Here is a 22,613-nt window from a genome sequence, read left to right on the forward strand (position 1 = left end):
GCAGCAAGAAAGTCTACTATCCTGTCTGCAGACTGGAGTCCTGCCGGCTTCAATGCACGAAAGAGATGGATTTGTGTAATGAGGGAACCCGTGTCAGGACGCGGTCTCGGAGGCAGACTGCGGAAGGTGCCCTGAAGTATGTGGCTCCTTCAAAATTGACCTCTTGCCACTCATTTCTCCCTCACTTGCACCTCTCACACCCTCTTTCTTTTCCATCTCTCGACGCTTCACCTTCTCTTGATTTTCGTTTGTTCAATACTCAATCGTGTCGGCCGTTCGTCATCACCATGAGGTTCGGAAACGGTCTCCTGCTGGGAAGCATCTCAGCCCTCGCCATCGCCGGCCTCTTACCAGCCAGACACGCAGCAGAGTAAGTGATGAGTCGTAGTCGTTGATGTCGATCTCACTGACATGAACGCAGTACACTCCCTCCATGCTCTACCGTCACTGTTTACGGCACTGTCTACGCTACAGTTTTCATCCATGATACTGTCACTGTAACCCAGACCACAACCCAGACCGTTACGGGCACGCCTGGAACTGTTACAATCGTTGGGCAAGATCCGGCTTCAGTTGCCCGTTCGATGGCCTCGGTGGATACTCAGCAAGTTATCGAACAGAGCCAACTCCTCCCTATCTCTGACAAGCCCGATCCCAACCCTACCAAATTCACTCATTCGGTCACGGTCTCAGGTTTCGAGGCCACGGAGATCTCAAACAATGGCAATGGCGGCACCGTTTTCTACATGTCCAAGGGTACATCTTCGACCGATTGGAGCTTCACACCCTCGAAGTCGATCGTTGCTGAAGTTACCACTGTCACCGTTCTCCCGGTTCCTCAATCTGCGTCAAATCACGGCAAGGGCGTTAATGATTCGAACACAACTGTCCATGCACAATTCACTAGCCCTACTGGTGGCTGGAATGGCACTTACTCAAACACCTCCTCATGGTCGGCAGCTACAGCCTCTGCAGGAACAGCTTCACGTTATGCTGCTGCTTCCACAATCACTGTGACCAATATCGTTGCTACCGTCACTCAGACTGCTGCCAGCAGCGTATCTACTGCCCCGACATACGCATACGTGCCACCACAATACAGTTATGCACCACCAAAGGCATCCAACGATGATGGCATCGAGAAGAGACAGACTTGCGTCTGGATAAGTGCTACTATCGGTGGTCAAGAGGTGGGGTGGTGTAACAATTGGGATGGCAGCACGACGCTGACATACACCTCTTGGGAGACAACGGGTGAGTGAGAACTAAACAAACTTCTGTGTAATCTACTAATACAGTCCTAGTCTTTCCTACCCGGGTCCCTGGTACTGGTCCTGTTGGGACCCCAAGCACAACACCGAGGTCCTCTGCTCCATCCATGACCGCCACTGAACAGTCCACCACGCAGTCAGCTTCTTCAGTGGCGCCGTCTGCAACCATTTGTGGACAAACTGGACCATTCGAGATTTCTGTGAGTGATGTTCACTTGCCCCGTGCTGTCGGATGACTGACCACCCGTAGTTCGATGACCTCCCCGTTTTTTCCGTGGCCAACAACGATACTGCGGATTTCCCACCTGTCTTCAACCCGTATGAACATTTCTACTGGGGCTACGGCTGGAGTTACGTGCCTCCACCCAATGAACCATTTCCCCCACAAGATGGCTTGCGACTTGCTCAATTCATTCCATCGCTGGCCAACAACGACACAGGTTCTCCCAACGCTGGCCAGATTCCTCCCAGCTCGTTTGGTGCGGGACCCCGCGCCAGCGACTCGGTGTACTGGTTCAGTGCCTCGTCAGCCTGGGTCGCCTGTGACAATGGAGCAACTGACTGGAGTCAAACATGCGACTTCGTTGCTACAGCATATCAGTGGAACAACGCTACTCAGACTGAAGTTGTGGTTGCTACTCAGCACTTCAGCATTCCGCCCTGTCCCAACTTCCAAGGTTGTCACCTTACAGAGATCAACTTCAACTATCTCTTCTACAAGATGACGACCCTGAGCTTCTACGCTAATGTCCAGGGGAAAATCAGCATATTCTGGCTTGACAGCCTGGCGCTCAACTGGTATGACAATACGTGCCAGGCGGGCCTTAAGCGCATTTCATCCCGGAAGATCTGAGGACGGAATCCATGGGTGAAGTGGTCATAAGTCACAAGAGCTTTGTTGAGACAGAAGTTTCATTTCACAGATGGGGACCGTTTCCGTCACGAGAGACTCCTCGGGGTGAGACACCACTTAATCGAGGTGCTGCGACCACGTGCATGCGGACCCAATGGGCTACTCGATGTTGCTGACGTCGCCTCTATGATGAAGGAGCTTATGGGCTGTGTCCTCTGCCAGAAGAAAAGTAGCTTGGCAACATGATACAATTGTAATCAATCTGCATACAAAAGAAGACCTTTGGTGGTGCTCTGAAACACCCTGTGCATGATGAAGTGATGATGTCGTCCCGAGGCGAGGCGGGTCCATCCGTAGCATTAAGCCGTCGGCTGGCGTATGGGGTACTTGGGGTTAGGACCACACTAATTATTCTCTGCCCGTTTTGCAGCCACACTCGCTCGTCGTTGACAAGCACCCATTCGGAGAATGCGATTTTGACAGATGCAGTAGCCTGGCGAACCGACTTGATCTGTTTTGGGACGTGGGTGACCGTCGAAGACCAATGTCACACCACCGTCTATGCTCGTACACACTCGTACACGGTCGATCCTGCAGTGTCCTCTGAGACACCTTAGTTTGAGACAGAGGAAGTTCCAGACAGGACAAGGGGTGTATGTGCCGAATTCATAATAAGCCCAACATGCCCAGCCCAGCACAGCACCGCCCAGAGACCGTCGCAAGACGAAGAGACACTAGGTACAACTGTCACAGCTGTTCATCACGACGCCTCCACATGAGGGACCTGCATGTGCATATCGACGGTGCCAAATTCCGAAGGAACATACTTGCTTAGACGAGGATGGAAAAAGGCGCCGGCGACGGAACAGCTAAGCTAGCTGCCGAAACGGGCAAGAAGGAGCAGAGCAAATGCGAACGCAAATGCAAATGCAGAGCCTAGGCTTAGCTTAGTCTCTGTGATCGAACAAAAATCCCGAACCAGTGAACCAACCCGCAGGACCAAGAATGTGACCAGGTGATAGAGGGGTATCAATTCGTTTGTTCATTTCAAGACATCAAGAAAGCAATATTCTGCGCGCTGAGACAGGGCGAGGCCGTAGATCCGAGCCAAACTACCCTTCTCCCTAGCCAAAACCAGGAAACCCTCCAAAAGGGAATCCTCCTCCGCCAGCGCCACCACCGCCTCCAGGCATTCCTCCGGTTGAGAATTTGAATTGTCTCTGCCCACCACCAGGAGATCCCCCCTGCTGGAAGAAGAACTGTTGCCCTCCTCCTCCGGCGCCAAAGGGACTGCCTTGGAACGGGTTGCCTCCCTGGTTGGAGAGCGGATCATTCGGATCGTCGCCTCTGTCGAAGCGGGCCTTGAGCTCTGGGTCGCTGAGGACTTCATATGCCTCATTGATGGCGGCCATTTTCTTCTCGGCTTCTTCCTTGGGCACGCCCTTGGCCGCAGCCTTGTCGGGGTGAAAATTCTTCGTTGCGGTACGGTATGCCTTTTTGATCGTACGGTCGTCAGCGTCCCGCGATACGCCGAGGACTTTGTAATAGTCTTTTGTCTTGCTGCGTTTGAGAGCGAGCTGGGCATCTTGGAGTTTTTGGTTGATCATGTTTTGAGACTCGGGGTGGTTGTCGCGCGCCGTGTTGAGCGAAGATATGGCGGCGTCGTAATTCTCGTTCTCCATGTGCTTCGCTGCTTGGTACAGTAGGCCTTGGAGCGAGTTCGGGTTGGAGGTGAGTACTTCGGTGCAGTATTTGGCGGCTCTGGCCATGTTGTTGAGTGACAAATACGCTTCGCAGGTCATTTCGAGGTGTGCCGTGTAAAGGTCGGATGGGGCTTTGGGATGGATCGTGCCGCTCTTGCGGTGGGTGCCAAGGTTGGCGCTTATGTCGGACAATAGGCCAGGTTCATCCTCGGTGCCTTTGCCTACGAGCAGCTTAGCTGCAGAGTTGAATTGGCGTTTCCCCATGAACGTTTTGACATGGTCGATTTGCTTCAATATGCTCTTCTCCTCCCTGAACAAAGACTTGCACGGCTTTGAGTCTGGGTCCGAGTGTAAACATTTCTTGATCTGTGCCAGACCACGTTCCGTGTCTCCTAAGCTGTAAAACATCATGGCTGAGATTTGAAGATGAGGCTCGACCAGGCTGGGATGGATCTGCAGCACATGTGCGAGATCGCTCAGACCTTCTTGGACTTCGCCCCGTTCAAAGCGACATCTCGCCCGCAGTTGTCGTAGAGACAGGGATGTTCCGGCCGTCATGATGGTGATTCCTGCTTGGTTGATACAGGCCTCCCAGTCCTGCTTCTTCTCCGCCTCGACTGCAAGATATGCCGCGCCCTCTGCTTCCTCGAGTTGTGCTAGCTCTTCTGCTCCTTTGCTTCCCATCGCCAAATAATCCTCTCTCGCTAAAACCCAGTCTGCATTTCTCGCCCTGATCTTCGCTCTCTGCAACAATGCTCCCTCAAAACCCGGTCTTAGCTTCAGTACGGCATCGAAATCTGCGCTCGCTTGTGCATTTCGTCCTAGGGAAAGATATGTTGCTCCTCGCTGGAAGAGTGTAATGTAGTCGGAAGGGTCTTTTGAGACAGCCGCATCGAAATATGCGAGTGCTTCGCTGTTCGCGCCTCGAGCGCGAGCGGCTTTGCCAGAGGCTATGAGGGACGATATTGGGGCATCTGGGGGTATATTGATTGACTCAGCAGCACAAAGAGACGCTAAAGCGAGCCCCAGAAGGGCCGCAAGAAGTGCGAAACGCTGAAGGTGGAGGATCATTATGGCATAGTCGGTCGATGGGGATAGAAAATAGGATAGAAGTCTAATAACGGAAACTAGAAGATCTAGAAGAAGCAGGACATGTATTCGGGATGAAAAGAATGTGAAGGGTTAGAGGTCGCTGTCATTAAATGACCCAATCTGTCCTTTTGTTTCGGCGACGGCGACTTTCGAGGCTGTCGAGGCCTACATGCCGCTTTAACGTAACATTGTATATCAGCCACGTGATCAGCCTGATGCTGGCGACAGCTAAGAGCGGCGTGACATACAAACGACCACTCCTCGCACTCTAGACTTCACGATGCTGGAGTGGATATTGGCTACTGACGTCCTAGCCAAACGGATTATCATATTGGGCGAAATCGTGGTGACATACTGAGATGCGTATTTGAACAAGCGATGAAAGCGCATTTTCGCGCCCTTCACTGGTTCCTCAATTATGCCCTCGGCAGTCCCAGTCACTGAACCCACCTCACTCCTGCAGGAGGGTTCACCGCACCGTTCTCGCCGCGTTTCTCTGCGTGTCCTGAACCGGAACATAGGCCAAGTCGTCCTGGGCAACCTACTCTTCGAAACGTGGTACTACAGTCCCTATCCCGACACTGTCATTCTAGGTCGCGAGCACCTTTCCACGATCAAACACGCTTACACGCCTGGCTCAGCCGCCGATCTTCGCCAGGCCAATGCACATGGCTTAGAACAGCCACAATGTGACCGCTTGTACGTCTGCCCATGCTGCTTCCGCTACACGCCGGATGCGAACGACTTCGCTCAGCACCTGCAAGTGCACCGGACACGACGCGAACAGGGCCTAGAAACGCAACCAGTCCCCGAGTCCGCTTTCAAAGTGTACGAATGGGAAGGCCACGCTATCTGGGAAATCGACGGCGAGCGCGAGAAATCCTACTGTCAGAACCTCTCACTGTTCGGGAAATTATTCCTAGAGCAGAAGAGCGTGTTCTTCGACACGGGGGGCTTCAAGTACTATGCGCTCACGTATACGAAGCCTCAAGCGGTTGCGCCAGTCACAAAGGGGCGTGGCCGCAAGCGGAGTTCGTCGGTGTTCGAGGACGATATACTCTATCAGACACAGGTGCTGGGATTCTTCTCCAAGGAGAATTTATCCTGGGATGCGAATAATTTGGCATGCATCCTTGTGTTCCCACCGTTTCAGCACCGGCAGCTGGGCCAGTTGTTGATGGCTGTGTCATACAAGCTGAGCGGATGGGAATGGGAAGGAGGTGTGATTGGGGGCCCAGAGAAGCCGCTGAGTGCCATGGGCAGGAAAAGCTATTTGAGATTTTGGTCTGAGCGCATTGCGAGGTTTTTTATGGGTCAGAGTGCTGACGCGGACGCAAAGAGAGTGTTTCACAGGAAAAAGCAGACGATCCATCCACGCAAAGAGGAAATGACTGTTAGGGAAATAGGAGAACGGACTGGAATGCTAGGCGAAGATGTTGTTGCTGCGTTGAACGAGATGGGTATCTGCAAAGTGGTGGTGCCGAAACGAAAGAAGACATCGTCCGAAACAAATGGAATCACAAGCCACGATGGTGAGCCTGAGCCTGAAGAGTTGGCTAGCATGATCATACAGAGATCTAGAGTCGTTGAATGGGCGGAAAAGCATCGGGTTGACTTGGTTAGCCCTGTCCGGGAAGAAGGGTTTCTGGGCGAGTGGGCATTGAGTGATCTTGATGAGTCTGGTGATAGCGACGAGGAAGGGTCCGACAGCAACGCCAGCAGTTCTTGATCAGGAAGATAATTGCGAGAACTACGGAGTACGGACTGGCAATAGTGATGGGGACGGGTCCAACAACAATGCTAGCACTCCGTCACCTCTGGGTGCCTCCAAAATGAACACTATGCTTGATTGCTTTGAAACCTGGAGTCTTGGTAGAGTTAACGACAGTTTCACACCACGATAGCCACTCCCGTAGTCAGGATAGATGGCTTTTCTCTCCCCTGCTGGATGCTGTGTACAATAGTTATGGTAGCTACCGAGGCTGCCGTTCCAGCCATCCGAAAGCATCGATATTTCTCTTCCCCTCCTCAAAGTGATCAGCGACCTGAACAAGACTAGCTGGGGTCCAAGGAAACCATTTAGGCAAGCAGTTGTGGACCATGAGGCCGTTGATGAAGGCTTGGTCCACCGCGACTGTTAGAGGATCGGCAAGGGGGCACACCTTTTGAGCGAGTCTATCAGCCCTGAATTCCTTCACAGAGCATAGTGTGACGGAATGGACGCCGCATCCGCTGATGGTCTAGAGGGCCCAACCATGGTTTTGGGCAAGCATGTTGTTGGACGAAATAATCCGTCGGCTTGGGGAACACGGGACAACCGAGAAGATCCTGATGATCTTCAGCAAGAGTTGCATGGCAATTCTTGCAGACTTGCTTGGTCCGACAACGGCACACATCTTGCCGGAAGATGGGCCTCGAACAGGGCGAAGCAATCCTTCGAGTCCACCATGAGGATAATTTCTATGTGGGCGTTGCATGGAACAGTTTTCAGTTGATTGTGCAACATTGGAGTTGGAGGCAACAAAATAAGTGATATCACCCCGCCAATCACGGGCGGAAAGTCCATCCTTTGTTCCCGTCATCACGGTCAGAATACTCGTCCTAGTATCCGTACGAGTACGGGTATGATGAGTGTCTTTCGGGTATGTCTGCGTGCCGACTTGACGGTGGAGGCATCATTATTGTCAATGGAACCGCTCCATCTTCAGGCGTTGCAAAAACTCAAATTCATAACGGGAAAGGATTGGTGGTAGTAAGGATGTAGTGTTCCTTGTTCTGACTGTACGATGTACGTACGAGGAGCAGTGTCGAAATCCGCAAGACCTTGACGTAGATACAAGTCGTTCGCACCCGCTTCAGCCAGGTTCTTTCCGTTTGAGCATCGCTCACGTCGGTCTAGTTCCTGAAGGTGCGACTCGCCTCGAGAGTTAGGTTAGATTCCAACCCGGCTAGTGCAGGCTCGCAGAGAAGTTCACAGACGTGACTGACCAGACCAACTGAAGAACAACCACATCGGCGACGGGTCGGCTAACGGCGAAAATGTTACGCGTGGGCTCGCGATTCGCGCGTTCCCCTGCATACTGCTTGAGCTCTTCCGAATGAGTTTAGACCTGTCAGGGATCTATACTGGGGCGTCGAAGTGAACGAAGCCTTGTTGGGTATCGCGTGGTGCAGGACGGCATCAAATTCTGACCCCCTGCAAGCGTTCGAAAACTTTCGGCAGAAGTTTGCAGAGTTTTATTCCACCCCGAGACTTGGCCTCTCTCATTGTTGCTCCTCCAGTGTCCTCCCCACCCTGGACATTGGGTGCTGAGGTCGCGTTAGAGTTCCAATAATCAATAATAAACACCACAACAGGCTGGCTCAGGGGGATGAGAGTGAAGACACTGAGGACGTAGCGGATCAGCCACAATTCTCGACGCGTCCCTTTCGGCCCACGGATCCGGTTTCGCGCGTGTACCGTGAAGAGCAGCCGACTGAAGTTTGCACGGCAAAGGACCTGCCCGCCGACACTTGCCCATCATGTTCAAGGGCAACTAGGTCAGTGACGTTGATGATTGAGATGTTCCAGAGATGTTTTAGCTTCGCAGCCGTTGGAAGCAGCAGATGTGACAGAAGTGAAGGCCGTTTTTTGAAGTGCTTCACATGTCGAACTCGGCTGGGATACCGTGACAGGCTCACCAGGCCCAACGACACTTGTGGAGACGGGTCCAAGGCTCTTCAGGCTAATGTGGGCTGTTGAGGCTAAGGCCGCTGGGGTAAACAATGCCAGGGGGATTTTGAACGAGCCGAATGGACAGACGGCAGTACTGCAGCCATCCCAGCCACGGGGCACACCGGATACTGCGCCTTAGGGTTCAGGGCTGGCGGCCAAGGAACCAGGGTAAGTGAACCCCTAGTGCTAGTTCTGTCCAGGCAATCTTGTGCACATCAGGTAACTCGTAGTGGCCCAGGGTTTCGAGCACTTCAAGACGGATTTATGTGCTAGGTGCCATAGCCGTAGTATACGTGATGACTTCGGAAAGGGTCCGTCGGCATGACAGGTGGAAGTCAACTCGTCGACAGAGACAAGAGAGAGAGCTCAGCACGAGCACACCAACATTGATTGAGGCGCAGGACAAGCAAGCAATTCACATGCCTCGCGCTGTGGTTGTGGAAGAAAAGCGGGATGAAGCAAACAACAGGAGTCGTGACGAACGGACTCTGAGACTCGGAAACTCCAACTTCCAGAGTTACCGGGTGATTGTTGACTAGTAGAATGATAGAGCTGACGGTGATGCTGGTAGTGTGAACTCGTAGCTACTACACGTACTAGGCTTGCTGGAAGGAGTACAGAGTATATCCTTGTCTTGCATCTTCTGCCATCTCCACTGTATCTCAGGTACTAGGCCTTAGTGCTTTGCTTCCTGCATGCACTTGTACTTCTCGAGAATATTTGACCTACTCCCAAACTTCCATCTCCCGAGACAATGTCACCTCCCCTCCATACTTCATGCTGTTCATGCTACGTCCTCTCCTTGCCTCTCGCAGTCACCCACATCTCAGAACTTGTCGTCCCTCCTTCACGTTGACACTCGCTCATACAGCAACGCCTCCATTGAACTCAACCCTGCCTCACCTTTGACGGCGCCCGTCGATCCTCAGCTCTCCCTCTACACTCACGACACTGGAACCCAAAGACCACGACCACGACTCCATTTCCCGACCCTCGGTGCACCAACCGTCCGGTATACGTGACTCCCCAGTTTTCCTCTCCAGACGCACGGATCGCAGCTTGTCCTTCTACTCAGACGTCACAAGGTCATACAAGTCTGTGTGTTGTTGACAAATTCTCGCGTTGTTGATAAACAATTGGGCGCTGGTCAGGTGCTACTGATACCCAGTGGTGGCAACTGAAGTCAAGAGTCGGACCTGAAAGGAATTGATTTTTTACACCTTCACCTGTACCACGTCTCTGAAAGTATCAAAGAACCCGACAGCTGAACCTTTGTCTAAAGGAGTTATTTCACGTGCCTCGACCCGGCCTTCTGGTCTCTCGCGCCTCTTATAGCTTCTGCCAGTCCTCTCCTTGACAAGAAGCTATGACGACGGCAATGTCTCCTACCGTGGAAGAAGCCAGCTCACATGGAGCCGCCTACCCATGGGTTCTGGAGCACCTGTTGGCATATCCAGGCACCTATGAAATTCCCCTGCGAACCATGTACACTCTCAATGCTACGACTCAGAACCAACCACAATCTCCGACTCTAGCGCCTTCTCCTCCGATTCCCGGCAATGCATTCCCACGAAAGACATCAGATGCTGCCGAGGAGCAACAAAACATGGCCACCATGACTGCCGCTGCTCAACTGCGAGTTCACCTCATGGCTGAAATTTCTCAGTTACCCTCTCAACCTACCTCTTTACCTCCCAGCTTCATCACCAGCTTTGTTCGACGATCTTTCCCGCCAGAGCTCGACCTTGTGGACTTCCCCCAAGCTCTCACGGCCATGGACTACCTCAGGGATCTGGAGATTCGACGAAGACGAGAAGTGGTCGCAGCGTTCGACAAGCTGGGCATTGACCAAGAAGATATCAGCCATCGGGACAAGCTGGCACGCAAGTATCCTGGAGTTCTACGCTGGGTAATGGAGATCGAGGAAAAGGAACGCAAAGTCGAAGCCCTCTACACCCAGGTATACATTGGACTGAGGCGCTGGACTCTCATCAACGAACTCTCACTAACTCCCTTCAACAAAGCAAACTGCATCGCCATGCTTAATACTCTCTATCCTCCAGTCAGCCTCCAATCCAACCACTTTGTCCAGCCAACAGCTCAATTGACTCGCCAGGTGCTGTCAACGCAACGCACCATGTTCTTCAAATATATCATTGCAGTCGAGCAGAAGGGGACGTCCGTTCTTGGCACGCTTATGGACCAGAATAAACAGCCTGGGGATGCAACAGGATGGACTCATCTCCGAGGCACAGTGGACAACTACCTTCGCATGGCAAACAGTGTGATTGACGAATGTTTTGAGATAACCGGACGTGCATGTCAGTCTCCAACAGCGGCATCCTTCAGCTCTCGTGATCCTGAGGACGAAGGCCGCCGCAAGGTGGATTCTGCCATCTCATTTGGTTCTGGTACCTCGTCAAACCGCGATTCTGGCCAGAGCCACGCCACAAGACCCAGCACAAGCAGCAGTTTCAGCACCGGAAGCCACAATCATAGTCGACAAGTGTCACGGGACAAGCAACTACCAGAGAAGCCATTGCCCCCACCCAAGGACGATGATGTGACAATAACCCAGAAAGCGTCCGGATCGACATTGGAGCGTATTGCTCGAGAACTTCGAAAGATGAAGAGTCGCAACAATATTAAGGAGGATACTCGGCCTCGGACTGCCTCGGCACAATCGATGGAGACGACGTCGCCTATCATGGAGCAACCACCGTCGACACCTTCCAGGGATCGTGGCTTGAACTTTAAGCGCAGCTTGAGAAGAATGCGATCGAACACCGTTCTTACTGACAACAGCACTCCTCATGCAGTAAGTTTCAACCATGAAACGATCACTCAGGAAGTACCAGCGTTTGATGCGGAGGTGATGAAGAGACAGAGACAGGAATGGGAGAGCCAACAGAAGTTGAGGAACCAGAACTCATATGCGAACATGAATGCATGAGCATGAGCATGAACACCAAACACTGTAACACACGGTGGTTGTTGTCATGGACACGGTTTTGGATTGCACAGGCGTAAGGGTCGCGGCTACTGCTACCGCACTCATCAAGGCGTTATTGGAAGAGAAGACATGGTTTCTCGGAGAAATGTTTAATGACACTGCATGAAGAATGACGACGCAAGAGCACGTGGACTGGATGCACCATGTGTTTGTTTTGAGCCTCGCGGCACCTGTTGAAATTATTTGATCTCGAGAAACAAGCGAGCTCCCACGAGCAGAAAAAAAGGAGTACGGTACACAGTCAAGCAAATGAGGCTGCTGGTGGAATACCATGGCAGTTGTGACAACAGGTAGAGGGGTGCTTGAATCTGAATATGAACATTACTTGACGATGCATGTCACGTACTTGCAATGCACCCTGTTGTTCGCATTCCTTTACTTCTTTCCCATTTCCATAACCGACTGCTTTTCACTGCTGGTTGGATTGGCTCTTTCAATTCTGAGATCATGCCAAATGGTCCTCAGTGAACATGACTTTATTTCTGTTAGTAAAATTCGTTAGCACTGCCTTTATATGTATACGGGGCTGTTCTCCTAACCCTTTCCTGTTTTCCTTGTAGAGCAAGTTCTCCTCGGTAGACGGTCAAGCGGGTTCACAGTGTCTATTTCTTTGAGTTTCTTTTCTAGTCTTTCTGCTGCAGAAAAAGCACTGGTGCAAGAGGTTGCATTTGGCTAGGTCTATTGAATTTCCAATGACCGGGATCTTAACTGCGGAACGGCATGAATGGGCTACCATCAGGCCATACGCCCGAAGGTGACAAACCATTCTAGTTCCGTGATCATTTCAATTCCCCTTTATGCAATACTCCCTTCTCTGGATACGGGCCAGAGTTATCCGGAAAGAGATGCCAACCCTGCCCGGTTGGTTGATTCAGATGAATCGGACTTTGCAAGTGCTCTGACCCTTGCCATCGGAGAATTTGCGACTTTTCAACCTCAACTAGTCGCACGGAGCTTTTCTATATTCATGAGATTAAAAGTCAGACCACAGAATTTGGAGGTCGAGAGATTTTGGATCTCCTTCAATCAATTCAGTTTTCTACAACACGTTCCTCGATGCTGTCTTTGTTGTTGACTACGAGTCTCGACGACTTGCAGAGATTTCGCGCGTTTTGGGGTTTATGGAACAGATCCATGTGTCACGGTATACAACGCGTGGCGACGGAGATGCACAATGGTTGCAGCTGCACGTACTATATGTACCACCACCCCTCTTCAGAGGACAAATGATTGAAAATCCTGGATGAGTTCAACGGGCGACGAATACGATTTTTGGGCCCAATTGATTCCATTTATGATACAGAGTTGGCCCATCTATAACTTCCAATAAATATCACAACTGCATCTGAAAGCTTTCTTGACCACCTTTTGCACGGTCAACTATGAGGTGGGAAGATGATGGCTATGCGCGCAGAGACGATGATGGTTCACGGGTGACGTTTGTGGGCTTGTTCGCCTCCTTTGAACGACTTTTGCACTCACTGATTCGTATAGGAAGAGTATCAAAAAAAGTCCTCTGAGACTGCCAATGGTAAGAAGAATAGGTGGAACTTGACCAACGGAGATCTAAAACTATTTGCTATCACCGGGTATGGAACTTGATTGCTTCTGCAAACCAAGGCTAATATGTTGGCAGGGTCGGCTTCTTCCTTGATTCTTACGACCTGTTCATCATTAACCTAGTGACGCCAGTATGGCTCTATGAGTAAGTTTTGCACCCTCTAGGGCCCTTCTCTCAATGTTTGGGGTGACCATGTTCGGTGATTTGTTCGTTGGCATCGAGCTAGCCGTCACTGACATGCAATTATATAGATACTGGGGAGGGCTGGACGGCCGTAAGCCTCATTATCCGCCCCTCCTACGAGGTCTTGTCAATGCAGGCTCCAACATTGGCAACATCATCGGACAGCTCTCATTCGGCTTCCTCGGAGACGTCTTTGGTCGAAAGTTTGTCTATGGTAAAGAACTAATCGTGGTGATAATTGGCACGATACTTACCATCAGTCTCCCCAACGATATTCCAACCCCAACCTTGAAGATGATCTATCTCTTCTGTTTCCGAATCCTGATGGGAGTTGGTATCGGAGGGGATTACCCCATGTCCGCAGCGATCGTGTCAGAGAGGTCTCTGCTTCTCAAGCGTGGCCAGTTGTTGGCATGGATCTTTTCAAATCAAGGTTGGGTGAGTCTTGACATTGTGGAGTCACCAAGCCGCCGATCCTTGTGTCTAGGAACTTGAGTGGAGATTTTCAATGGCTCTTCAGCTGATTCTATTCTGTCTCTCAGGGCACTCTCGCAGGTTCTGTTGCGACGGTCATCATTCTTGCATCCTTCAGTCACGCCTTGAGCGCAGAAGGACATTACGGTCAACTGGACGCTGTATGGCGAATCCAGATGGGCCTAGGGCTCGTCCCAGCCCTTGCTACGATCTACTTCCGCCTTACCATGCCCGAGGGTAGGAAATACTTACAATCTCGAGAATTGAATGGCTCGGGCTCGCCGAAGTCTGGTGTGAGCAAGGACGGAGCCTCCTCGGAATCTGGTCAGGAACCGCAATCAGAGTCACTGCGCAGTACTGTTCGTTCAACCGGGACCGCTTCTTCTGTCGATCCAACCACTTCGGCGCTTGAGAAGAAGCTCGCTGCCAGTGCTTCAAGCTTCGACAAGTATAAGCCGTTCTTCGTTTACTTCAGCAAATGGAAGCATCTCAGTGTACTCTTGGGAACGACCACGACTTGGTTCCTGCTCGACGTTGCCTTCTATGGCACGAATCTGAACCAGTCAGTCCTCCTCAGTGAGATCGGTTTCTCTACCGGCAAAACCGAGTACGATGTTCTAATGAAGAATGCGTGCGGAAATCTCATTATTGCTGTCGCCGGGTACGTTCCGGGATACTTCTTCACAGTATACTTTGTCGAGAGACTCGGTAGACGTTGGATACAGATACAAGGATTCCTAATCGTTGCCTTGATGTTTGCCGTCATAGCGGGCGACTATGATCATCTTGGAACTGGAGGGAAATTTGTCTGCTTTGCTATTGCCCAGGTACGTTGACATCAAATGTTCACACGCTTAACTGATTGCAATGTAGTTCTTCTTCAATTTCGGTCCCAACGCCACTACATTCATTATCCCTGCTGAAGTCTTCCCTTCACGAGTACGAGGGCTGGCGCATGGTACCAGTGCTGCCGTGGGTAAATTGGGTGCCATCCTGTCCGCACTACTATTCAATTACCTCAGTGGCGACAACATCATCGGTCTTGCGAATGTAATGTGGATTTTCTTTGCTTGCAATATCTTGGGCGCCATCATTACTTTCTTTCTGATACCCGAGACCAAAGGCAAGGATGCGGATGTGGTGGACTTTGAAGAGTGGCAGGAGAACCAAGCCAGACTGAACCCTGAGAAAGTCTAAAAGTCTGTCCAGATGCCCCGATCTATTGATATTGATGACCCATACTGACGAAGCATAGAGTAACGCGACCAATTTGTACCCCTTAACCATTTGGTTCATTACGGAACAAGGTGACTATCTCGACCCTTGGTGAGTGATGTATTGCTGGAACGTGAGCTACTAGTACTTGAAGGGGCTATTGTAACCGAGTCGGGAGGCCGACGACGGGCGTAAAGGCGCAATAGCTGTGTTATCTGAGGTTTCTGATCAGGAGATTGTGTGAAGAAATGCATTGTCCTTCCAGTGGAACAAGGAAGAGGTCCAAAAGTGAAATCGAACATCTAGCTTCTGTCTTGTTGGGTCAGAACATTCATGGATATAATCTTTCAGACTGGATGTTAAGTTTGAGATAGAATAAAGAATCTTAATGGAAGAGGATATGTATATGAACATTTTGGATCAGAAGGCAAGCACTGGGGTTGATGAGAATTCAGAATGAGGCTCCGAGTGTGCATTCAGATAAGATGGATACACCGATTAGCAAAATACCTGTCTTGGCAAGGGGATCGATAGATAGTACGTAGAAGCGGAATGCTGATTATAACAATGTATGCAGCAGTGATACATGGCACCGATAACCGGTAGCGTGAGAAATAAGAGGGAAGCAAGATCCTCCCAGGCGAGAAGAGGTTTATAACCTTGGCAGAAGTACTCCGTAAGCCTACACACAATTCTAGACACGCCTAAAAGCACGATAAGATAGTCGATATATAGCATCTACAGTACCCCTCATCAGTAGTAACATTTTTGACTGTCGCTCCGGAGACATTCGCGGGAACAGGTACAGTATTCCGGGATACGGATCCATTCGTAGCCCTTGACGAGCGCTATCGACGCATACTAATATTGTTGTCAATATCGTCGTTGTGAAAATAATCGAAGTTGATTCTGAAGACAAAAGTAGAAAGTCCGTGACTGGGGTAAAATCCTTGACCGATAAAATACGTTACGACCTTTGATCTCGGGTTAAATCGTAAAAAATAATAAAGGCTAAACCTAAGGATTTATAATAAGTATCTAGATCTTTATAAATCTTTAGGCGATACGTTTATATTTTTTTATGTAAGCTATCCTATTACAGGTATAAATTACAGTCTATTTTACGCCGTTGACGAACTAAATAGGGCGAGAGGGGTCCTGGCGTAGAAACCACTATGTCCCTCGTAGATGTCCCCGATGGCTATCGCCCGAGAGAAAAACCCCAAATCTCTGGGCGCGTTAAGCGCCCAAATTCGCTCGCCGAGAAGGCCCTTAAGCCTCCTTGCCAGCCACGACAGCCTCTGCGGGGTTGGTACCAAAATTTTGTTGATCGGTATTGGAGCTACCGAGAGCCTCGTCCATAGACCATTCCTGGGCAGTCAGAAACAGATCATTTCTGCCTGTCCACAGGTCTAGCGATCAGTCAGTCCATTATCTCAGTTTCTTGTCTTCTACCGACGCTTCGGCTGCTCTTTCTCCCAGGCATCCGCCTAGCAAAACTCTCTTACCGATTTGGACCGCACCCCCTGCTAAGCTACCTGGCCGGCGTTTCCTCCCAAGAACAGGCAAACAACAATTGCTCCGGAAACCAGACCAATCTCTTCCGCAGAAAGACAAAGGACTTCGTTCTTCCTCTACGGGAAAGCGACACCGAAACCCATTCACAATGGACACAAACACCACCACCAACCCCCGCGGCATCCCCTCGTTCCCGTTCCTCTCCAATGTCAACGAATATGTCAAATCGCTCGCGGATGTCGAAGCCACACTCACGCGGTTCCAAGAGATGGTTTCCAAGTACACGTTCATGCAGCAAAACGTCGAACGAAGGGCTGTGGGCCTGAGGGAGAAGTTACCCGAGATGAAGCGCACACTGGAGGTTGTCAGGTTTCTTAAGAAGAAGCGCGGTGATACCTCAACAGCATCACAGGCAGCCAAGACCGGCGCGGACGGGCTTGATGATGAGGACCTAGACGAGTTGGATTTGGAGAGGCCAAAAAAGCATGGGATCGAAACGACTTTCAGCCTGCAAGATACGCTCTACGCCAAAGCCACGATCAAACCGGCCGAGATCGATGAAGTGTACCTATGGCTCGGCGCGAATGTGATGGTCGCATACCCTCTTGATGAGGCGGAGGAGCTGTTGCAGGGAAAGCTGGATAAAGCGAAGGAGAGCCTTGTCGCGGCTGAGGAGGACTTGGAATTTCTCAGAGTGCAGATCACGACGCTGGAAGTCGCGATTGCCAGGGTGCATAATTGGGATGTTGGGGAGAAGAGGAAATTGAGAAGTCAGGGCAAGCTGCCTGATAAAGATGGAGAGGATGACAAGGGGAAGGACAAGGATTGAGCTGGGCTGGGCTGAGCCGAACCGAGCTGGACAGACACAGAAGCCTTGCCTGTTGATATGATGGACCATGCTGGAGCTCTTCATGCTGCCACGTCAGAACGCCCATGGCTGGAAGGCAGCAAAGCACGACGATGGTCATGTTGAGGGAGGCAGACTCGTGCGTACCAATTTGGCCGCAGGGATGATTTTTTTTGACTAGGGCCACCGTGGGTGCGAAAGCACATCGTCCGCGAAGTCTCAGGTCTCGACAGATATGGTTCTCGGAATAGGCATGAATGTGTGCGCAACGACTTGGCCGCCTGCGCCGTGTTGGACCAACGCACACTGTGAACTTGTTATGAAGATCTCTATGCTCTCCAGGGGGTGCCAACTTGGTCGCTTTTCGACACAGCAGCAGACATTCTCGTGTCTGCGAACCCGGGCAGCGGTCCAGCCTCGAACGACCCTCGACCCCCGATCAATGGAATCATGTATCTACCCACCAAAAAGAGCATGTCTAAGCCTCCCGGTACGACAGCTAGGCTTGAATGGAGGCGCCCAAGTGATGCCGACTGTCTACAGGCGGCTGCCACAAGGGCACGCCGACCTCTCGCGAAGCCTGATGGCAGAAGCTAGTTGCCGTAGGCTCATGCGTTGTAACGGTGCGAAGCGACGAGTCAAACTGTATTGCTATCTATATCTGCTTGGACAGATTCGGACAGATACCATAGCAAGGCGACGTTACAATCAACAAACATTTCTAGAGGGCTAAACCGAGTAAAGAGGCCTTTCTCATTCATTTAGAGGTTGTGTCTCTCTAGATTGGGTTTTCCATTATCATCATGGCCTTATGGTTCCAGCCGTGAAGCTAACGTCAACTACTGGCACCATGAATAGAAGTCCAAGGTTTCCGTGCAAATCATATTGTCTGCGTGGCATGTGTTGTAGGCACAGTCGCGCATGCTATCAATCGTAGGCATGTTCTTCGTTCACACATATTATTGTCCACCATTCGCTCCCCTCGTCTTATCATACAAAATGCATCATGATGCAACATTATCATCTCGTTATGCCATGCAATGCAATGCAAAGCTCATAAACTCATTAGTCGTGCAAGTGCACCTGCTCCTTCCATTCTCCTCCGAATAGCGCCACCTCCTCGTACAAATGACCGACGGCCAGCACGTAGGATTAGGGAATATGATAAAGTTGGCTTTGTGGGCTCAACCATTTTCTGCTAATTGGCGATGGGATTGGTTGGTGTTCTCCAGGACCGAACTGCTAGAGGTAGCAGTGGAATGTGCAAGGATGTGAGGCCCAGGAATCTCGTCACCTTGTGGCGCGAATATAGGGTCGAGTCCCTTACGCCCGCTTCTCATCGGCTTCAATGTCTCACCAGCAAAGCCATGCCCGTGATCAGGTGTCAGGGGTATTTCGGCTGCATCTGGGGAATCAGCTGCGACTTGAACGCCTGTAGTGGAAGCATTGTGTTCCGCTACAGTAGTGTCAAAGCGGTAGCCTCGTGGTGAAGGTGTTGGAGAGCTATGGCTTCGGCGTAAGCGGACCGGCTCTCTTGCTTGAAATGCGTCGTGGCCAGTAATGTGTCCTTGAGACTGTCCTTGGCTTTTCTGGTCCAATTCCTGACTGTGCTCAGCTGTGCCAGGAGAAATGCTGGACTGATTACGCTCGTGTGCTCCTTGACTGTCAGCAATACTGTTCTGTCGTGACCGTCTTCGCTCTTCAGTCTCTCGCAACATTTCTGCCGGTCCTTTAATTATCGCTCCACCCACAGCAAGCATGATCGCAACACTGAACTTGCCCCAGAGATATAAGGATTTGCCCCAACCGGCTTTCATGTCCTTTCGCATAGATGCAGACGCTTCGTCAGGAGGATTCTTCGTGCGTGTGTCGGCAGTCCGTTCATGGGATGCTTCCTGGATGGGACGTTCATCCCCCTGCACTCCAGTCTCTGCCGGTGTGCCATCGCAGCATCGATTGGCAATGCTCTCGCCGTCATATTGTTCCCAGTCCCACTCTGATTGTTCGTGTTTGACGGTGCGGTGCCCGAGGAATAAGCCCAGCACCCACCAACTCAGCTTTCCAAAAGCCCCCCAATTAGCTCTCCATGCATTTGCTATGACTCGTCGAGCAAGAGCAAGAGGGTCACGTTTGAAGCTCTGTATGTAGGACGTATATCTCGTCAAGGTAGCATACACAGTGCGAATGGTTATGGCGGCCAAAGTCCTTGAGCCCATGTTCCGTTGTTGAAGAAGTTCAATCGGGTTGCGTGGTCTTGCAGCATTCTGGCTTCCCTTTGCAGAATGGTTGGGGCGGTTCCCAGCTTGTCCAGCTGCTCGTTGCACAACAGAGCTTGGAGTCAGCACTTGCCTCGTGGTCTCTGATTCAAAGGGCTTTTTCAAAGCGTTCTCGTCGGTGTTGTCGTCCTCCAAGCGCCTATCCTTGCGGACCGAGTCTGCTTTGCGACGTTTTCGAGGATTTAATGGTGACTGGTCATAGTATGAGGGTGATTGACAGGGTCCTCCTGGCTGCCCGCGCTCTTTGGAGAACAAAGGTCGGGGTATATCAATACCGTCCCCCACGTGTCCGACGGTTGATACCCGAAGATCGCCAAAATCTCGTGCAATGGCACCTGAAATTATATCTGGGGAATCATCGGTCACAAGAACATTTCTGGCGCCTAGCCTGTCACTTGCAGTATCAAGCGGGGAGTCCTCAGCATCACAACCGGTTGTGGAAGTTCTCAGCAGCCAAGAATTGACCCGTGGGCGGGATCCTGGCGTCTCGAAGCTCGAGGCTTTGATTGTTTGCTTCGGATTTATCTGCTGCACAGGGGTGTGATATTGTGCATCATGAGCCCCCTGAGTGAGCTTAGCAAGTGCTTCGTTTATAGCATCACCTTGAAAAGTCTCCTCATGCTGAGCAAGTACCTGGTCTAAGTTCTGAAGAGACGGACCGGGTTGGTCACTGAGCTCACGGGTCGGGCTGGAAGGTGCGCTGCTATTAGAAATATCTGTGGTCGTACTTCGTGAAATGGAAAGAGTGTCTTCTCTAGGTCTGTAGGACGGTCCAGCAATATGAGTTGAGAACGGTCGTTTGGGCGAGGTGATAGGCGAGGTCGAAGGCAAATTGCCGTTGTCAGCTGTGAATGTCGGCAACAACAGAGGCTTTAATTGAGTTGAGCCTGGCATAAATTTTCGAGGTCTTCTCTTTGAAGCTTGTCGTGCTAGTAGTGGCGGTCTCATGTCTGAAGAATTGGTAGGAATGATTTCTGGACTACTCAGCGCATGAGAAGCCATGGTTAAGCGTCTCGAGTCTGTCACGTCTGTTGCTTGCGAGTAGGATATGCTGGTCCCAGAACGGACTGATTCCACATCGTCGGAACCTCCTAGAGAAGGTCCACTAATGCCATATTGATTTGCTGCGATGGGTGAGGATGCGACATTGATTGGAAAGTAATCGGCAATTGGAAGCGCCGGTGAGACGAGGACTGACTGGGGCCTGCTGGCTGGGGTTCGGGTCGAAGGAGAAGACGGCATCCGGGGAATAATCATGGACATTGGACGTGCAGACTTTCGTCGTGGTGTTGGAAGTTGGAAGCTTTGCTGCATCTTCGTAGGCGAGAGTGCGAGTAGCTGGGTCAAAACCTCGTTCCGCTTCTCCATGTCCATATTCGTAACCTCAAGGCTGACCTTTTCTTCTTCCAATCTGTCAATTCTCGCCCTCAAGGCTTCCATTGTGCTCTGGTCGATTCTCTTTTCTTCTCGGTCAACCTCCAAATCTTGTATGACGGTCCGTTTAAGATCGACTTCATCTTCAAGATCCTTAATCTTCCGCTTCAGTTTCATTTCAGTCTCTGCTGACCGCTCCACCGTCGCACGCAATTCCAATTCAAAAGAAACTCTCGTCATCTCGATTTCCTTGAGGAGCCGCTCATTCTCATCTTTCGCCTTCTTAAGCTTTTCTTTCCATGAGATATTGGTGGTGGGCGAATACATGGCATCTTTGACCATCTGCAACTCGTTTTCAATGTGTTCAATGTATTCTTCCGAATTGAATCGAGGTTTGGCTAGAGAAGTCTTGCGGCGAGGGCTGCTTCGTATGGAACGATAAGACGGCGACTCCTTGTGAGGTGATGGTCGCGGAAGGTTGACTGAGACCTCTCGGAGTCCCATGCTGGGCGACTCTGGCGTAGAGCCGGTGACTGAAGGGGTCTGAAATTCGCTTGAGGCGTCCTGATAGATAGAGGGCGTGTGCTGCCTCACGTCTTCTGTGCAAGATCCCCCTGGAGACCCTTGAAAGACTGGAATCGGAGGTCTCTTTTGCAGGTCGCGCACACGGTAAACGACCGAGTTGGTGATTTCGTTGAGAATAGAAGACTTTGGAGACGTGCTCTTCACATCTGCTGATCTCCCAGTATTGTCTCCGTCCTCTTCGCGCTTAATGAATCTGGGGCTGGAGTAGTGAGGGTTCTCGTTTTCGGACGATCGAACTGGGCGAGCAAAGGGGATGGTGAGGCCGTTCACAGACAACCTCTGAGCGGAAAACCTTGCATGGCGGGTACTTAGTAGACGCTGCTGGCGAGTGTGGGGGACGGATCTAGGGGTTGACTGAGCAGGATGTTGTTCGCGTAGGCTTAGAGTAGTGGTCGACCGAGGACGCGCGAGGGTAGCGGCAGGTGAATGAGGATGGGCATGTGCAGCATCATCCATCGTCTAATTGTGCCGGGGAGTTATGTTGTCATTGACCACTATCGCCGACAGGGTGGTTCGGTAGCAGGAATGCATACCATTGGTGTTGAGCAGAGCGTGGCGGCCAACAGGTCGGGTGTAGCAGGTGAATGATTCGTGGGAATTGAAATTAACTAACATTCCACACTCGCACTGCGAGGATGAGGCGATTGATGCAAGCTCTAGAAGCAAAGGAATGTGAGAAGTAGTAGAAGAGGAAAAAGAAGAAGAAGCAGAAGAAGCAACGTAGGTGAAGGAAAGACGTTGAAGAAAAGAATTGGTTCTATCCCAAGGGTAGCACAAGAAGAGCAGGCGCATACAACATCAATTTCGGAGCACGACGAAGGAAGAAGTCGAGAGTCTGACAGGATTCGGCGTGTTTACGTTTTGCTTAATGGGGCACTCGGGAGGGGAGGAAGCTTGGAAGCTCGATTTTTGACAGCCGAGTGACGATTCTTC

At 51.1% G+C, this 22,613-nt stretch overlaps 8 protein-coding genes across 8 annotated transcripts; 5 read left to right on the forward strand and 3 right to left on the reverse strand.

The window, feature by feature from the left end:
* Positions 1–287: 287 nt before the first annotated feature.
* On the forward strand, positions 288–2,124 carry PV05_06395 (uncharacterized protein; the record flags this gene model as incomplete). Its single annotated transcript, XM_013459127.1, has 4 exons — positions 288–370; positions 422–1,254; positions 1,305–1,471; positions 1,522–2,124. 4 exons carry the CDS (start codon positions 288–290, stop codon positions 2,122–2,124), a joined length of 1,686 nt encoding a protein of 561 aa, XP_013314581.1.
* Positions 2,125–3,092: 968 nt separating this feature from the next.
* PV05_06396 (uncharacterized protein) lies at positions 3,093–5,022 on the reverse strand. Its single transcript, XM_013459128.1, has one exon. It carries the CDS (start codon positions 4,896–4,898, stop codon positions 3,249–3,251), a length of 1,650 nt encoding a protein of 549 aa, XP_013314582.1. The 5' UTR covers positions 4,899–5,022; the 3' UTR covers positions 3,093–3,248.
* A 204-nt stretch (positions 5,023–5,226) lies between these two features.
* PV05_06397 (uncharacterized protein) lies at positions 5,227–6,875 on the forward strand. The gene has a single exon (XM_013459129.1). It carries the CDS (start codon positions 5,338–5,340, stop codon positions 6,646–6,648), a length of 1,311 nt encoding a protein of 436 aa, XP_013314583.1. The 5' UTR covers positions 5,227–5,337; the 3' UTR covers positions 6,649–6,875.
* PV05_06398 (uncharacterized protein) lies at positions 6,719–7,995 on the reverse strand. Its single transcript, XM_013459130.1, has one exon. The coding sequence runs from the start codon at positions 7,499–7,501 to the stop codon at positions 7,160–7,162; it is 342 nt and encodes a 113-aa protein (XP_013314584.1). The 5' UTR covers positions 7,502–7,995; the 3' UTR covers positions 6,719–7,159.
* A 1,367-nt stretch (positions 7,996–9,362) lies between these two features.
* On the forward strand, positions 9,363–12,098 carry PV05_06399 (uncharacterized protein). The gene has a single exon (XM_013459131.1). The coding sequence runs from the start codon at positions 10,001–10,003 to the stop codon at positions 11,585–11,587; it is 1,587 nt and encodes a 528-aa protein (XP_013314585.1). The 5' UTR covers positions 9,363–10,000; the 3' UTR covers positions 11,588–12,098.
* Positions 12,099–12,470: 372 nt separating this feature from the next.
* Positions 12,471–15,613, forward strand: PV05_06400 (phosphate:H+ symporter). The gene is made up of 7 exons (XM_013459132.1): positions 12,471–13,089; positions 13,142–13,236; positions 13,284–13,352; positions 13,460–13,829; positions 13,934–14,692; positions 14,739–15,064; positions 15,121–15,613. The coding sequence occupies exons 1-6, from the start codon at positions 13,030–13,032 to the stop codon at positions 15,060–15,062; spliced, it is 1,677 nt and encodes a 558-aa protein (XP_013314586.1). The 5' UTR covers positions 12,471–13,029; the 3' UTR covers positions 15,063–15,064; positions 15,121–15,613.
* Positions 15,614–16,260: 647 nt separating this feature from the next.
* PV05_06401 (uncharacterized protein) lies at positions 16,261–18,339 on the forward strand. Its single transcript, XM_013459133.1, has one exon. The coding sequence runs from the start codon at positions 16,747–16,749 to the stop codon at positions 17,425–17,427; it is 681 nt and encodes a 226-aa protein (XP_013314587.1). The 5' UTR covers positions 16,261–16,746; the 3' UTR covers positions 17,428–18,339.
* Positions 18,306–22,493, reverse strand: PV05_06402 (uncharacterized protein). Its single transcript, XM_013459134.1, has one exon. The coding sequence runs from the start codon at positions 22,134–22,136 to the stop codon at positions 18,630–18,632; it is 3,507 nt and encodes a 1,168-aa protein (XP_013314588.1). The 5' UTR covers positions 22,137–22,493; the 3' UTR covers positions 18,306–18,629.
* Positions 22,494–22,613: the final 120 nt, after the last annotated feature.

The sequence above is a fragment of the Exophiala xenobiotica genome, assembly GCF_000835505.1.
Source record: "Exophiala xenobiotica strain CBS 118157 unplaced genomic scaffold supercont1.4, whole genome shotgun sequence".
NCBI classification, from domain to species: domain Eukaryota; kingdom Fungi; phylum Ascomycota; class Eurotiomycetes; order Chaetothyriales; family Herpotrichiellaceae; genus Exophiala; species Exophiala xenobiotica.